Source organism: Eleutherodactylus coqui, chromosome 8, assembly GCF_035609145.1.
Source record: "Eleutherodactylus coqui strain aEleCoq1 chromosome 8, aEleCoq1.hap1, whole genome shotgun sequence".
Classification (NCBI taxonomy): domain Eukaryota; kingdom Metazoa; phylum Chordata; class Amphibia; order Anura; family Eleutherodactylidae; genus Eleutherodactylus; species Eleutherodactylus coqui.
Genome location: NC_089844.1, coordinates 25093225 through 25110348, shown reverse-complemented (window position 1 = coordinate 25110348; position 17124 = coordinate 25093225). Strand labels below are relative to the sequence as shown.

The following is a 17124-nucleotide window of genomic DNA, read 5'->3' as shown; positions in this document are numbered from 1 at the left end:
AGGTAAGAATATGGCAGGAAAGCCTTCTAGTATTTGAGGGGGGAGGTTCTATTCCTAATACCAGTAAGATCAGGACTTGATTAGGTAATATATTCATACCAAAGATTTCTGTAAGGAGATTGAATGGATTTCTCCACCAAGGAGTCATGATAGGACAGTTCCAAAAGACGTGAAGAATAGTGCCAGTGTGCCCGCGATTCCGGCAGCAGAGACTGGAATGCCAGGAAATACAGTGCGCTAACCTAGAGGGGTTGTGGCATTTTTCATGCTTATGGTGTCAAAGAAAAAATTGTGTGGCCAAAAGGAGCAGCAAAATGTGCCAATTGTATTAAAGATGTGTGCCATTCTTGGCACAAATTATTGGTGTATATGTCAACTATGAAGTGGTTAAATATATATTTTGTGCCGTTTCATGCATCCAAGAGAACTAGTAATGCATTCTATGTCCTAATCCCATCTGGGTGTATGAATGCATTCTTACCAGATCGCCGTCTTTCCTTGGATCTCTCTTCACTGGTTCATTAAGATCTTCTTGGCTGCGGAAGCTGAATTTCTCTATGGCTTCAGTGACTCCGCGGAGGGAGCTGTAAATCTCATCAGAATTCAGGTTTTCAGTGTCATAGTCCAGCAAACTGCAGACAAAAAAAACCAAAACACAGAAATCTTAAGAAAAGATGTAGGAACAATCACCCTCCAGTAAAGCGGACACACGAGAGGCGGAGACTGGCCCGCTCATGCGGACAGCAGGTCCAGAGAACCAGGCAGCGGATGCATTAATGACGCTCGTCAACTGGCAGATGTTAGAGAAAAATTGCAGGAAATGATGAAGTCAACATGAGATCCTGATCCCACCAATATGGCGGCCCCTGCACAGAGCATGCACATGCTGCCTCCAGAAGGTAAAGACATTTCCTGCCCAAACCTATAGAGGAAAAAACTGTTCCTACCCCAAGAGTGATGAAGTCATGAGGTGTTCACATGGATGATGCATACAGGGAACAGACCCATGGAGCGCAAGCACCGGTCGCCAATGCAAGCAGCGCTCCATGTACTGTGGGGGCAGCAAAATACTGTAGATGATGCTCTAAACACACAGAGAACTGACTGAGCTCTATAACCACCCGCCAAATACCACGAGAACCTGAATCCAGATGACCGCACTCAATCCCCCCAACATGGGACCCTCATAATATACATGCTTTCCTGTAGGTGTGTGTGAACATAAGCTACAGACAGTGGCAGCCAGCGATGCCATGCAAGTGCACCCAGGACATTCAGGGATGACAGGAACAGGGTGTCACAATATTATTTCACGTTAGAACGTGATGTGAGTGTAGAATACGCTCATCTCAAGAGGGAGACACAGACGAAAGTAGAAGCCTCCTCTGCAAACTGTAGAGAATGGAGCTTACGAGCAGATTATTCACCTTTACTGGAGAGATAGCTCTGGAAGCGGCTACAAGCTGTCCCCGTACATAATCACAACCTGCATATGATCTACCAGTAGATATATGCAAGTGTCCCTACAACCAGACGAACACCATGATCTCCAAATACAGAACCAAAAGACATGAAAAGAGCCGAATGGAAGAAAACACTAAAGGAAATAATCTGAGAAAACACCCCAGGAGATATGAAGGATGCAACAGATATATAGGGGTTGTAAATGGCTCCGGGGGGATGGAGTCCTGATATAGAAGGTGCAGGAACGGCACATGGTGTGACCACACGTCTGATATGAGATTGGAGGTAAAGCGGAACTGTGCCTCATTCTGTAGTGTTGTCGTCTGACTTTGGAGGTGCCCGAGGAGCTGCAATAATATTGTGACACAACAGGTTGGACAGCAGTTACCTAGGAGAGTACGCGCGCCTGAACGACTTGTGAGACGGCACAGTGGGGTTGGAGGGTGATGGAGGAGGGAGTTGCTTTGAGAGTACATCAGCACTCCAGCCCCACAGCCGACTGCAGCATGAGGAGAGAGGGATCAGGGAGGGGCGGAGGAGAAAAAGATGGGGAGGGGGGAGAGAGAGAGGGAAAAAAAGCTGCAGGTTCACGCAATGTCCGACACGTTCAAGTGACAGCAAATAGCGGACAAATTCACAAGCCCGTCAGATTTAGAGTGTGAGCTGCTGTGCCGTGACTTGGATGCTATTGTATGTGAGTCCAGGGTCTGGACAGTGCGAGCAGAAAGCACAACATCCAACATCAGACCACCAACACTCTCCAGTCCGGGTTATACAACGTTCCCAACGACGAGTTATTCCCCGATATAAGGGATTCAGGTCGCAAAAAGCTCAGGGCTGCTGAAACTCTCCAACAGGCAAGATGGCGGGAAACCCAGAGAGGCAGCTGCTGATGCTATCGACCCCCCCTACATTAAACCAACCGCCTTTCCTTCTGGGATCTATTGCTAGTCTTTTGAGTTGGCAGATACAGATGGTCCCCGACTTGCGAACAGGTTCCGTTCCAGGAACCTGTTCGCAAGTCGATTTGTTCGCAAGTCGAACAAATGCTTGTATGGAGGGGATCGCGGGTGGATCCCGATCAATACAATGTCGGGTGCTGGCTGTTCTTACAGCGGGCACCCGGCGGCAGCAGTACCGACGAGCCGCGCCGCTTGTCAGAACTGTTAACACTTTAAATACCTCTCTGACAGCGGTATTTAAAGTGTTAACAGTTCTGACGAGCGGCGCGGCTCGTCAGAACTGCTGCCGCCGGGTGCCCGCTGTAAGAAACAGCCGGCACCCGACGGTCAGAGGGCCCGTACAGCGTCCCACGATGAGATCGCAGGACGCTGTGCGGTTGCTAGGCAGCCGGGGACCTCCTGAAAGGCCCCAGGGCTGCCTATGCAGAGTGCCCATCAAGCACACGGCTTGATAGGCGCTCTGCATAGACAGCCCTAGGGCCTTTCAGAAGGCCCCCGGCTGCCTAGCAACCACAATCTGACCGGACAGGCTTCTATCAGGCTTGATATAAGCCTGCCCGGTCCCTGCACAGTATGATGTAATGCCGTAGCATTACATCATACTGTGCAGGACAGATAGTTCGTATCTAGCGAAATTCGTAAGTCGAATGTTCGCAAGTCGGGGACTATCTGTACATAGATCGGACATGCCAGGGATTTTCTATCACTTCCATCATCACGGCAAAAAAAAGAAAAAAAAAAACAGTCTCAGCGCTCAAGAACAGGATACCAATTACACTGTAGAATTAAATGCGGCAATAGACTTACTTCACGGAGGCGTCCGTGATTAGACGCCTCCGATCCCAGAAAGCATATAACAAAATCCTGCAGCAGAAAGCGGTCCGTTTCACTGGTTTTAATAAAAGATGGTCTATACCAAATGTAAAGAACAAATCTCAGGCTGAAGCTCCAGCTAGCGGCACTCGAAAATCAGGAAAGTCGTTTCCTGATGTTTATATACAGGGGGAGATTATACCTTGGGGAGAGGCCACCGTGAGAACAGTTAGTCGGAGACGTTAAGGGACTTGACCGGCTGCTTGAGTGTCGAGAGGGGGTTCGACCCATCGTGTTGCTTGGGGATCCCTAAAAGCAGAAACAGATAGTTATTGTAACGTATTATACAAAACACTGCACAAATCACACTGAACAACAGGCCCACAGTCCTGGCAGGATGAGGGGGAATATCGAAGCACTCAAAGGACTCTATGAAAAATTCCTCAGTTCTCTACATATTACTCTACAATCGTGTAGGTAGGACTTATGGAGCCCCTACCAATGTGGTGAATGAAGGAGGTCGCGGAGCTTCAGTAGTGCTTTTCCCAGGAAGGGCGGCACCCTTACCAACTGCAGTGAAGCCAGCTGAATGGGGCCAGCAGATCATCCCTGAACCACTGGGTGTCCAGGGTGCCACTGAAAAACCTAAAAAAGGACCCTTCATTCTCAGAATTCGTGGGGATCTCAGAGGTCGAGCCCCGACCAATCATGAAGTGATGGTATATCCTAGCAATACACAATGACTTTGTTAAAAAGGTATTCAAATTTTATAAAGAGCCCACCATGCGATCAGCTGCCATCACCAGGGAAAGCAGACTATAGTTGTACTAAGTCCTCCTGCTGCTCTCTGCCTGGGCATGGAGAGGGAGAGTCATATCTATAATGTCAATACTCTAGTAGGATGTATACACCTGATGTGACAAGACAACTACTGCAATTACCAAGAGTGCCTGCTAAATTCCAGTCCTACAGTAAGGCCCCCTGCACCCGGGCGGAAAATCCATGGCGGGATTTCCTGCAGAATTTCTACCCGTGCCTGCATAAGATTGCATTACAAAACGCAGTCCTATGCACACAGCCATGATTTGTCCGCATGAAGACACGTGCGGAAAACAAAAAGCGGCATGTTCTATCTCTGTGCAGGTCTCGCAGAGGCCCGCACAGAAATGTCAGTAGTGACGGGCCGGCTCCGCTCTGCGCCGGCACACAGCGCAGAGAGGAGATGCCGGGAGCGAGTGAGCCGCAGGTCTCTGCAGGGGCACAGGTCCGTATCCCGCTGCAAGAATTCTCGCAGCAGAATCTGACCTGGCCGTCTGCAGGCAGCCTAACAAGAAAAAGGGTTCTCCAGTTTTAGGTAAATATAATGGAAAAATAAATTATGACCATGCTGTACACAGACTGTGTCTATCACAAGCTTGCTGTAAGTGAATGGGAACATTCTTGTTTATATTTAGAGGCTGGAAACCCATCCTGATCTACTACTACTCACAGCTCAGGATTTGCTACAAACCTGGACTTCAGACTGATATAATGTATCAGTGCAAGCAAAATGTAACCAACACAGGAGGGGAGAGATCTGAGACTGTCTGGACTGGATAAATTTTAACAAACCCTCAGCTGTCTGAACTTTTAGGCCGGCTGCACACGGCCGTGACTGGCTCCGCCGCGGAATTCCGCGGCGGAACCCGTCACGGCGCCCCCCAGATACCCCAATACTTACCTGCGGATCCAGCGTCCTACTGCCCGCATGATGCTTCGGCTTTAGGCAGGGAAGCGGTTTCACGCTATCTTCCACTGTGCTACAGCGGAAGATAGAGTGACGGACGGCTTCCATTGACTGCAATGGAAGCAGTCGGCGCGTACACCCGCGGCAAATAGAGCATGCCGCGGGTGAGGACGTGAGATTTCACGGTGCGGAATTCAGCGATGGAATTCCGCATCGTGAACATTGAGCTATTAGGTTCAATAGAACCTAATAGCTGCGGGCAACGCGGAGGATTTTTGCCGCGTGGAAATCCATCCGTGGGAAGGAGGCCTTAGACTTGTACGAATCGCCCTCTTAATATAAATAAAAAGGTTTCCACGGACAGCAGGCAGAAGTCTTGAAAATGTTGGAGAATTAAAGCAGAAAAGTCTATTAGAAAATTAGATTATTCAATATTGAAGTGTCATTTCCTGATGGGGCGTCAGTTCTTGTTTGTAATTTTTTAATAAGCAACTTTAATAAATCGCTACCGGAGTCGCTTCTGAGATCTGAACTTATAACAGGGCTGACTAGGAAATTCAGGTTCCCTGTTGCTTCCTAAGAATGCATCATTAGTACTGGTTTACAGCAAATACGTGAGACATCCCAGGTAAATCCTTAGCAGTAATCAGGGAAGTGTTACTTCATAGTCCTGCAACAATGTGAGATTTCAGGAGTGATACTGACCTGATCCTCCAGTTACTATAGAATGGATGCTGGTTACACACAGAGCCGGGCGAGGGCCGAGCTCACTGACTGTACACAGGGGCCGAGCTCACTGACTGTACACAGGGGCCGAGCTCACTGACTGTACACAGGGGCCGAGCTCACTGACTGTACACAGGGGCCGAGCTCACTGACTGTACACAGGGGCCGAGCTCACTGACTGTACACAGGGGCCGAGCTCACTGACTGTACACAGGGGCCGAGCTCACTGACTGTACACAGGGGCCGAGCTCACTGACTGTACACAGGGGCCGAGCTCACTGACTGTACACAGGGTCGAGCTCACTGACTGTACACAGGGCCGAGCTCACTGACTGTACACAGGGCCGAGCTCACTGACTGTACACAGGGCCGAGCTCACTGACTGTACACAGGGCCGAGCTCACTGACTGTACACAGGGCCGGCGAGGGCAGAGCTCACTGACACACAGAGCCGGCGAGGGCAGAGCTCACTGACACACAGGGCCGGCGAGGGCAGAGCTCACTGACACACAGGGCCGGCGAGGGCAGAGCTCACTGACACACAGGGCCGGCGAGGGCAGAGCTCACTGACACACAGGGCCGGCGAGGGCAGAGCTCACTGACACACAGAGCCGGCGAGGGCAGAGCTCACTGACACACAGAGCCGGCGAGGGCAGAGCTCACTGACACACAGAGCCGGCGAGGGCAGAGCTCACTGACACACAGAGCCGGCGAGGGCAGAGCTCACTGACACACAGAGCCGGCGAGGGCAGAGCTCACTGACACACAGAGCCGGCGAGGGCAGAGCTCACTGACACACAGAGCCGGCGAGGGCAGAGCTCACTGACACACAGAGCCGGCGAGGGCAGAGCTCACTGACACACAGAGCCGGCGAGGGCAGAGCTCACTGACACACAGAGCCGGCGAGGGCAGAGCTCACTGACACACAGAGCCGGCGAGGGCAGAGCTCACTGACACACAGAGCCGGCGAGGGCAGAGCTCACTGACACACAGAGCCGGCGAGGGCAGAGCTCACTGACACACAGAGCCGGCGAGGGCAGAGCTCACTGACACACAGAGCCGGCGAGGGCAGAGCTCACCGACACACACAGCCGGCGAGGGCAGAGCTCACCGACACACACAGCCGGCGAGGGCAGAGCTCACTGACACACAGAGCCGGCGAGGGCAGAGCTCACTGACACACACAGCCGGCGAGGGCAGAGCTCACCGAGCCACCAGAGCAGAGCTCCTACCATGCTGCTGTTGCTGGAGTTCTTCAGATGGTTGTGCAGTAGTTTTGTTGCACCGTCCTGGAATGTTTTCGGCAAAGCTCCCAGTAACATGGTGAACTCCGGGGTGTTCAGTTCAAACAGTGAGATCAGAACGATCTGTGCTGCCTAAAATGAAAGAAGTCAAAGTCAGGAAGAGGAAAGACAGAAGAGTGAGGATCATCCAAGATCTGGTGACACCATCTACACTATGCAACCGAAAGTAAGTGGAGAGCTGAACAGGAATCAAAAGTAGTAATATTGGCATTTGATACTCTCCGTGGCATACTTTCTACTAACATCTGATACACTTCAGCTGCCTCCATTCATCCTGCAAACATCTGATGAGGTCTCTCAAAGAAAATGCATCGGCCCATCTACAGTGGTGCGAAGACCGATGTCACTGGACAGTTAAGCAATGGAAGAAAATTCTATGGAGTGACGAATCACGTTACTCCATTTTCCGATCAGATGGAGGTACCTGGGTGTGGAGGAGCCCAGGGAACGCCTTTCACCTGAGTGTACTGTGCCAACAGTTATGTACGGCAGAGGTTCTGTTATGGGCTGGAGAGGTTTTACACGACATGGTTTCAGTCTTATAATGGAAAGAACCATGAAAACGAAGGTTTACCCTGACATCCTAGACAATAAAGTGCTGCCAACAATGTAGCAATGCTCTTGGAACGGTCGGCCATACTTCCCACAAGACAACACGCCTTGTCACAAATCTAACACCATTTTACATTGGTTTAAGGATATAGATGTTCCACGATTGGACTAGCCTGCACAGAATCCTGACCTGAACCCTACTGAACATCTCTGGGATTAACTGGAACGTCGGATCAGGAAATACGAACAGCGTTCATCTTCTTTGAGAGAACTTGCCAGACATTTGCAGGATGAATGGAGGAAAATACCAGCTAAAGTGTATCAGGCAGTAGAAAGTATGTCACGTAGAATATCTGATGTCACAAGGGCCAAAGAAGGCCTCACTAGGTTTTAACATAAGGGAATGAATACTACTTGTGATTCTTGCTCAGGTGTCCAATTATTTTAGCTAGGATAGTGTACATCACATTATAACCAAGACATCGGAAGAAATGTTACAAGACACAAGTGCAGTGCTAGACACAGTGAACAGCCAGTGTGCGCAGTGATCACATGTATGCATTAGCAAACCCTCGTGTCAGGAATATGGGGGCCACAGCGTGTATAGGATATATTCAGTGCAATTACACAGCGCATGTGAGCCTGCAGACAATGAGGGATTTGTGAGCAGACAGCGAGGGACACACCACCTTAAAGGACATAAGAGGTTACTAGCGCCTCCTGTCACCTTTGGGTTTTCGGTTTCTACATATTGGCAATAGCCACCATTTGACATAATACGCACCATAAAACGAGAGGTCAGCTGGCGACACCCTGTACAATTCCTGCCCAAAACAGGCATAATCTAATTGGTAAGTGTGGGCGACCAAATGAAGAGGATGATATCATTGATACCTGGACACACCTGCTCAGACGTCCGGCCATTAGGCCCTCGCCTGTGGGGCTCAATGCTGTGAACATTGCAGAGCTTGAATGCACCATGAAAATGATAATTACGAATCTGGGTGCATAACAGTGACGTGTCGCAGGTATATATATATATTACTATTCCACCATTCTGTTGCTTTAGCTTTTCTATTTTTATCATCGTCATTAACCATTACCCTGGTGAATGCGACAGAGCAGAAACAAACATGAAGCGCAGCGCCCACGGCTGCCCGGGTAACTACAGCTATGGGCCCTATATGAAAGTAAACGCTACATAAAAAGGAGGAGGGAATGTACACGACTGATAGAGCATAGGTCAGGGTGCAAGGAGCACAGGTCAGAGGACACTTCCAGCAGCCCCCATGAACAGTGTATTCCTGCTCTGCACTCCATAGAGAGGTCTCTGGACCCTGTGAACATACAGAACTGCCTGCGGGATCCAACATTATCTTCCTCGCTATGGGGACAGCCCAGCAAGGATCAGTCAGGTTGAATTTTTAAGTCACCAACACCCTGCCATTCAAATAAGCGGCGCCAAAGTCGGCAGGCAGCCACTTATATGCCTCCGTAAACAATACTGCACTCATCTGTAAGATTCAGTGCAGAGACTTGATTCTGATGTTGTGTTCTGTAGGAATGGAGCTCCAGAACAAAGGAGCTGAGCCAAAGTACTACTATCCACATCATCATCCAGCACATATTCCATTCTGCCAGGGAGATCGCTAACAGGACATTAGAAGCCCAAATGGTTAATGTCCGATAGGAAACATACCTGGAGGGATCAATTGAATAGCATTACTACAACCCCCTATATCCGGATATTCTAGGGGCCCCCATGTGCTGCTGCTGCTCTTTCTACAGGTTTTAGAGATGGAGGCAAGAGAAGATCTATGGTGCTGAAAGTATGGACTGTGCTGTGAGGACAGATGGCTGAATACATCTGCTTCTTACAATATGAAGATGTAGACCGTGGGACGCCGTATGAAAGATGTTACAGGGATAGCAGGAGGAGGGATCATGAAGGACCGAAGACAAGATGTTCACCTGAATAAGTGAAATACATGTAATGACACATTCTCAACATTCTGTGGGAGCCGGCCTGTCAGAAGCAATGATTGAGGTATTCCACACCCATCGCAGACGTATAAAGTGCAGTGTTGTGGTCGGTGCACACGCATTTCACATCTCTACCTTTTTGCATGTGTTATCCAGGCTGGTCTCTGGCCCCGAGGACCGTGCGCTGCGTCTGGCTGCAAGGTCATCGCACGCCCAGTTATATAGAGCCTGGGCTTCGTGACACTGTCGCGACGAGAGCAGTTTGGGGAAATAAACGGGAACACGTAATTTTGCTGCAGGAGTGTGGAAAACTGACAATGCTTACAAATCACAGACACAGCGCGACATAGAAGGAACCCCGTAAATATCAGCACTGGAGGTTATTGGATTTATAGGAGGAAAAGTGGTTCACTGCTTAATACCTAAAAGGACATGTCTGCCTAATGACGACGGACGCGAGCAAAGACTAAAACTGCAGTTTGTTCGAACTCACGGCTGACAAATATGAACTTCTGTACTGAACCCTCTATAATGGCGCCCCGCTATCAATGGGCCGCGGATCATTATAAGCAGCAGATACGGGACATTGGGCTTTATGCACAATTCCCACCTTTCCTTTTGGGAGTAGAAAGATGGAATTAAAGGTTTCCATCTTTTCCCCATTGCTTTTAGTGGGTTTTCAGAGTAATGGTTTGGCCGCCTGTTAGTCTGCAGTTCTATTTGTCCAAAATAACAGAAACCTGACAGAAAGGAACTCCAGGAGACACAAAAGTTTAAGATATGACATTTTTTAAAATTCTTTTCTGTCTCTATCTTTTCCGCACGGTAACTATTTTTCCGTTGACACCGTTGTGTGGAGGCTCATTTTGTGCGGTACGTCCTGCAGTTTCTGCTAGTACAATTGTTGAATGCATACGACTTTTTGATAGCTTTTTATTAAATTTTTTTCTTGGAGACAGGGTGACCAAAAAAGCAAAATTTCTGGCGTTTCCCTCCCCCCGCCACCCCCTCGGACGACGTTCACCTTGCGGGGTAAATAATGCATTACTTTGCTAGATCAGACTTTTACGGACACAGCGATACCAAATATGTATTCTTGTTTTATTGTTTAGATTTTTTTATTGTAAATGTGACAAAAGATTTCTTTTTTTCTTTTTAAATAATTAGTAAGACTTTATTGGTGTTATTTTTAAGTTTCCTTTTAGTCCTCCTAGGGGACCACAATATGCTGTGCTTTGCCATAGCATTACATCATACTAAAATCTGACAGGCAGTCTTATCAGGCCACCCCATGGGGGTGGCTTGATCGGCATACTGTCAAGACAGCCCTTGGGGCTTTCAGAAGGCTCCCTGCGATCTCTTCATCGCTCAGGCGCCTTACGAGACCACCGAACATCGTTCGGGGTTTTTAAATGCCGCGGTAAGAATTGACAGCGGCATTTAAAGGGTTAACATCCCTGATCAGCCGCGCGGCTTGCCCACCTGTTGCATGTTGTGTCAGCTGTAAGAAACAGCTGACACCCGTGATGTATGGCAAGCGGTCGCAGCGCGATCTCCCTCCATATACGTCTTGCAGCTGCAGGACGTAAAAACACTATTGGGCGGTCACTAAGGGGGTTACACAAACCCGTTAATAGTGGATCAATGCAGACATAATTGGGCAGATTATTTGGATGTCCGTATGCTGATGAGCCGCTGTATCGGGTCACTGACAAAAGCCATAATTTGATCCATTAGCAAAAGTAGCTGCGCTGATTGACAGTTTCCAGGTAGTTTTCTTACTTCACCAAAGGTTAAAACAAAACAAAAAGAATGTAATGTAATAAACCTTAATGACTGCAGAGCTTGACAAGACCTGGAGCCCGTGTCCTGCGCCAGATGCAGTTCTGGAGCTGTGTTTTGGCCCGTTTCCTAGGTCTACTCATTTCTCAGCGGACACAGCGGCTCCAGCGCTATATGCCCATCATGGCCGACACAGAAGACAAAATGCCATTTATACCTTTTCTAAAGAATAACGATCAGACTTGCAAAACTGTTAATTGTGGTGGTGAGGACTGGATGGCGAGCAAATCTTAAAAGCTCATTGTTGTTATAGGACTGAGGAGCATTATTAAAACACAACATAAAGCCTTCCATTATTACCATCAAAACAAACACAAGTATTTTGGAAATAAAGTGAAGAACGCCAGGATCATTCTGTTCTGATGGCGGCAACCCAAGAAAATACCGGTGAGACGTGAAACGAGATGAGGTCACAGATACCTGGAACTCATTAACATAACTAGTCGAGGAAGAACCTGAAGCCAATGAAACTCCCAGAATTCTGTTTGGGTTCCTGATAAGATTTTACTAGATCTCTTCTGTGGACACATAAAACACTGCCAAGTCTGCAGGAGACGAGCGTCATGCTGAGCGCAGTACCAGACGGCGGCACTATTAAAGGGTTAGGGCTCCTTCATACTGGTGAGAAAATCCAGTGAGAGTGAGTGAAAACGCATGATTAGGAAACCAACGATTTTCAGTGGTTTCATTCTCATTTGCAGTGTTTTCAATCCTGCGATGCTGTGTGAAAAGAAAAATCGCAGCATTCTCTTTTTTGCAATATTGCTTATTATTTTCAATGGGGCCGGCGGCATCAGCGCTGGCCCCATTGAAAACAATGGGAGAACATCACAATCCCCTGCCACGGCGGTCACAGCTGCAGCGGGATGTAGGGAACCCTCGTTGTGATGTGAGGCTGTTTCCATGTGCAAACGCCTCGCATCCATCCAGGGGTTTCCAGATGGATTGCGAGGGCGATATCGAGCCATGAATCACATGCCGATATCGCCCTCGCCAGTGTGCAGGAGCCCTTACTCTACCAAAGAGCGACCTATATCAATCACAAACATTCACAGTCAGACATAATAGGAGGTTCACAGCTCCCAAACACTGATATGAGTACAGGTGACAACTCCAGCTCTGCTACATGTAACACTGTATAATACCACGCAGGTGAGAACTCCGATTCTCAGAATCCATAAACTCGTTGCGCAGGCTTGCTGGCGAGTTCTGTGCCCCGGGCGGGTTCTCCGCTTCAGTAATGATTTATGGTATTACAAGCTGCTAACTAGTGGAGCGCTCACAGCCTGGAGGGAGCAATCTTCATTAGGGCTCCATCGTGCAATGCACAAGACCTATTTTTGGTTAATGAAACAGAAGCTCATTACAGGGTCAGCGGAGGAGGAAGATGAAGCAGAATTATGTGCAGTCGAAGCATGAACCGAGTATGGGCGACCGTGAAGATAAAACCAACACTTACACCAAATTATCTCCAGCTGTACACAGGCCGGGCCAGAGCTGGGGGCAAGTTCCTACAGTCTATATATCTGGGGGTAAAGCTAATACAACTCTGTCTCACAGCTACAGAGGCCACCATGTAACTTGTGACAGAACGGCAGAAATGGGACATCTGGACTTGTATTTAAAGTGAAGATTAACTTTATCTCTACAAAAAAACAAAGTGAAAGCCCAGAGGAGGCAATAAAAGCCATTGGCTGCTCTTCTAGAGCCTGGAGAGTGATATCGCTGCAGGTCTCCAGAATGTCACCCTCCTGCAGCCACCTGACACATAGGCCGTCATCTCTGAGGAACGGGTTTTGCAGCATTGCTGTGTCAGGCTCTCAGTGCCAACATCAAAGCAGCTATTTTTGGGTCAAATGCACAAAAATGGAAAAAACTGTTTGTTGAGACCCGATTGCTTCAATGATTTTTCTCTTTTTAACTATTCACACGAATTTCCATTTCTATAGGTTGATGAGCATCCAGATGTGTAAAAAGTCCTGGGATGATGAAGTGGCATTAGCTATGGGGCCGCTTGGGAACACCCCCATCCGTATACACTGTGAGGTTGAAGACTGGCCAGCGTGCTCATGGCAAGGCGATATGAAGTCTTGGGGTTCGAACAAGGTATCATGGTGGGCGCCACAAGGAGATGTCCTAAGTTCTGTAGGTATTTAAAATGTCTTGATCTACAGTGTCACATGTGAACTGGTAATAGGACACAGAAGCCATAACCCACATTGAACAGCGCAGGGGCCACCCACGACCTTGGGCATGTCAGTGTTACTAGAGCGGTCAATCAGCGTCCTCAGCCTAAAATAAGACAAGCAGTCCCATCGTCTCAGCACATCTTTATTTAAGGACAAGACAACTTTAGGGGTGCAGACACGGCTCCTCATTTCTCACTACAAAGCAAGACGTATCACAACAGAAGCAGTAAGATGACGCACGCCAGAACACGGCCATTAATATACACAGCAGTGAGAATCCTAATAAAATTGCGTCAGCAAAAACATCAACTAAAGATACAATCAGCCGCCTCCGAAAGAAAAAATAAGACTGGAACATCACCGACCTACGGTACAGCATTAGTCACTGCAGGTTATCAGATGCGCGAGCGGTCAGGGCCGGGACACCAGTCTGTACCCACCATCAGCACAGTAAGCGTAGGGCTGAGTGCGGACCACATCTCTTATGTAAGTCAGGTATAGCAGAGTTCAAGTGACACTGCAGACCTGGACAAACGAAGATGGCCACAGCAGCTTCTCCGACTACATGATCCACACTGTGCTTTAGTCTGACTGCATGCTGCTCTGATTGGCCAGTGTTGCCCACGTGAGTTGCACCGACCACTCAGAGCAGTGTGTAGTGTCTGACTACCGATGCATACTAATACACAGTGTGCATCCGGTAGTCAGAGAAGCGGTGCGGCCATCTTTCTTTGTCCAGGACGGGACTGTCACTTTAGGGCTGCACTCTGTTCATCCGCTCTGGGTGGATTATGGCTCGGCTGTGAGCGCAGGACATTTTATTGCAGTTCTATTTGGTTCATGCACCGATACACGGCGTTCTGTTCCCACAAGTCATCCCACGCTTCAGTCTATAACCTTTCCGCTAAATTGTAAAAACCAACATAGGACAAAGCAACACAGGATGCCGGGAGCACGTGAACCCCAAGGACCGCATGCCAGTCCTACACCTTCCACACCTGTACCCAGAAAGTGGGTGATAGTTCACTGTGGCACGGAGTATAAAAACCGTAAAAGACGAGTCCCTGACACAACGTTAGTCACTCATGAAGTATGAAATTTCTATATAACCACATTTATATCGCTTACTCTGCATAGTGGGAAGTGTTGTGCAGTAGACTGTGGACAGTCATGTGAACTAGGAAAAACGAGATAAACCCTTGTTTGTCTCCAACCTTGCTGACTTCTTCCAATAACACCCAGCAGAATAGTGAGTGCAGCTCTGGAGTATAATACAGGATGTAACTCAGGATCAGTACAGGAGAAGTAATGCATGGACACAGTGACTCCACCAGCAGAATAGTGAGTGCAGCTCTGGAGTATAATACAGGATATAACTCGGGATCAGTACAGGATAAGTAATGTATGTACACAGTGACTCCACCAGCAGAATAGTGAGTGCAGCTCTGGAGTATAATACAGGATGTAACTCAGGATCAGTACAGGATAAGTAATGTATGTACACAGTGACTCCACCAGCAGAATAGTGAGTGCAGCTCTGGAGTATAATACAGGATGTAACTCAGGATCAGTACAGGATAAGTAATGTATGTACACAGTGACTCCACCAGCAGAATAGTGAGTGCAGCTCTGGGGTATAATACAGGATGTAACTCAGGATCAGTACAGGATAAGTAATGTATGTACACAGTGACTCCACCAGCAGAATAGTGAGTGCAGCTCTGGAGGATAATACAGGATGTAACTCAGGATGGGTACAGCATAAGTAATGTATGTACACAGTGACTCCACCAGCAGAATAGTGAGTGCAGCTCTGGAGTATAATACAGGATGTAACTCAGGATCAGTACAGGATAAGTAATGTATGTACACAGTGACTCCACCAGCAGAATAGTGAGTGCAGCTCTGGAGTATAATACAGGATGTAACTCAGGATCAGTACAGGATAAGTAATGTATGTACACAGTGACTCCACCAGCAGAATAGTGAGTGCAGCTCTGCAGTATAATACAGGATGTAACTCAGGATCAGTACTAGATAGATAATGTATGTACACAGTGACTTCACCAGCAGAATAGTGAGTGCAGCGCTGGAGTATAATACAGGATGTAACTCAGGATCAGTGCAGGATAAGTAATGTATGTACACAGTGACTCCACCAGGAGAATAGTGAGTGCATCTCTGGAGGAAGGTTGTGTGTCTGAGAGCTCTGCTGGTTCCAGGGTGTGGTCTGCTTCTAGGGTGGAGACCTTGCTGAGAGCCCAGGAACAAGTGCACGTTTCGGGGCTACATTTGCCATGGAGTGCCGTGCTTCCCCCCTCCGGCTTCGGTCGGGAGGGGGGAGGAATGAACCCCAGGAGGGGAGAGGATCCAGTCGGGGTCCACGCAGCGTCACCCAGACTCCCCGGGAGGATGTGGATTATAGGAAAACCCGAAGCCAAACTAAAGCCAAGGTGAGTGCTGCAAAGGCACCTACAAGTGTCAGCTGGGGAGAGCGCAGCAAAGGTGAATCTGTTACTGCTATGGCATCTCGGATAGCTGCCAACATAAAGGACTATAAGGAGGTTGGTAGGCAGCTGCAGAAGTATCGCAGGGAACTGCAGACTGCCCTGAGCGATCTAGACAAAACCCCACAGGGAAGAAAAAAGATCGCTGCAGCAGAAAAAGTTAAAGCCTGCAAGGAGGCTGTGGACTTCTACAAGGAGAGATATAGAATACTCCAAGCCAGCGGCCCATTTAAAGAGAAGCTCCTAAATGATGAGCGATTTGCTGGAATGGCGCACGTGAGCAGCGACAGCAGCTCAGACGAGTCGGAGGATCCACAGGAGGGGATGGCGATATGCTCTGGGGAGCAGCCGTCCCTACAGCAGGGGGGAACTGCAGGGAGCAGCATTCCTGCTGAGCAGGTTAGCCTGCCCCCCACATCAGAGGAGTCCAGTGCTGAGGACGCGGACGACGACAGCGACAGCAGCAGCGGTGAGGGGGCCCTCATCATGCAGCAAATCATGCTGCAGGAGTCCCCAGAAAGAATGCACAATATGTACTTTGGTGACGACATGCCTGAAACATCGGCAAGCAAAAAGAAACAGAAAAAAAAGATGAAGACCACCGTGCAGGAGAGGTTTGTGTACGTCACCAAGCACTCCGGTCCGGCTGCAAAGTCAGATCGGGGTGCTAGCCCTGGTATACCCCTAGTCCCGGGCTCTGCAGTGGGTCCGGTGCAGGGGACTGGGGAAGAGAGGGTTAATGCGGCCCAAAACTCCATTTCTGCTTGTGCCAGTAGTGGGAATGGAGGCAATAAGGAGGCAGAGAAGGTCCATGGGAAAGATGGAATGAGGGGTCGCGGCCAATCCGGAGGTGCTGGTGCTGATGGTTGCCCTCCAGTGGGAGGGGGGGGCAGTCTGGCATCAGGTTCCACCAGTGGCGGCTTGGCTGTCCCTCCTGTGTCCCTAAAACGCCTGTCAGGTGTAGAGGGGGCGCAGTGGGTGGTGGCCAAGTCTGCCGATCCTCCCACCCATCATGATGGTAACGTAATAGCAAATAAGCAGGTAAAAAGAACTGCA

General features: G+C 48.9%; 1 protein-coding gene across 1 annotated transcript in view; it reads right to left on the bottom strand.

The window, feature by feature from the left end:
* Window positions 1–17124, bottom strand: part of CLASP1 (cytoplasmic linker associated protein 1) — a 151870-nt gene that overhangs the window by 13951 nt on the left and 120795 nt on the right. Inside the window, exons 32-34 of the mRNA XM_066575337.1 lie at window positions 6924–7067; window positions 3442–3548; window positions 482–632 (exon numbers count right to left, since the gene is read on the bottom strand). Of these exons, the coding sequence (XP_066431434.1) occupies window positions 482–632; window positions 3442–3548; window positions 6924–7067 (402 nt within the window). The remainder of the gene's footprint in view (window positions 1–481; window positions 633–3441; window positions 3549–6923; window positions 7068–17124) is intronic.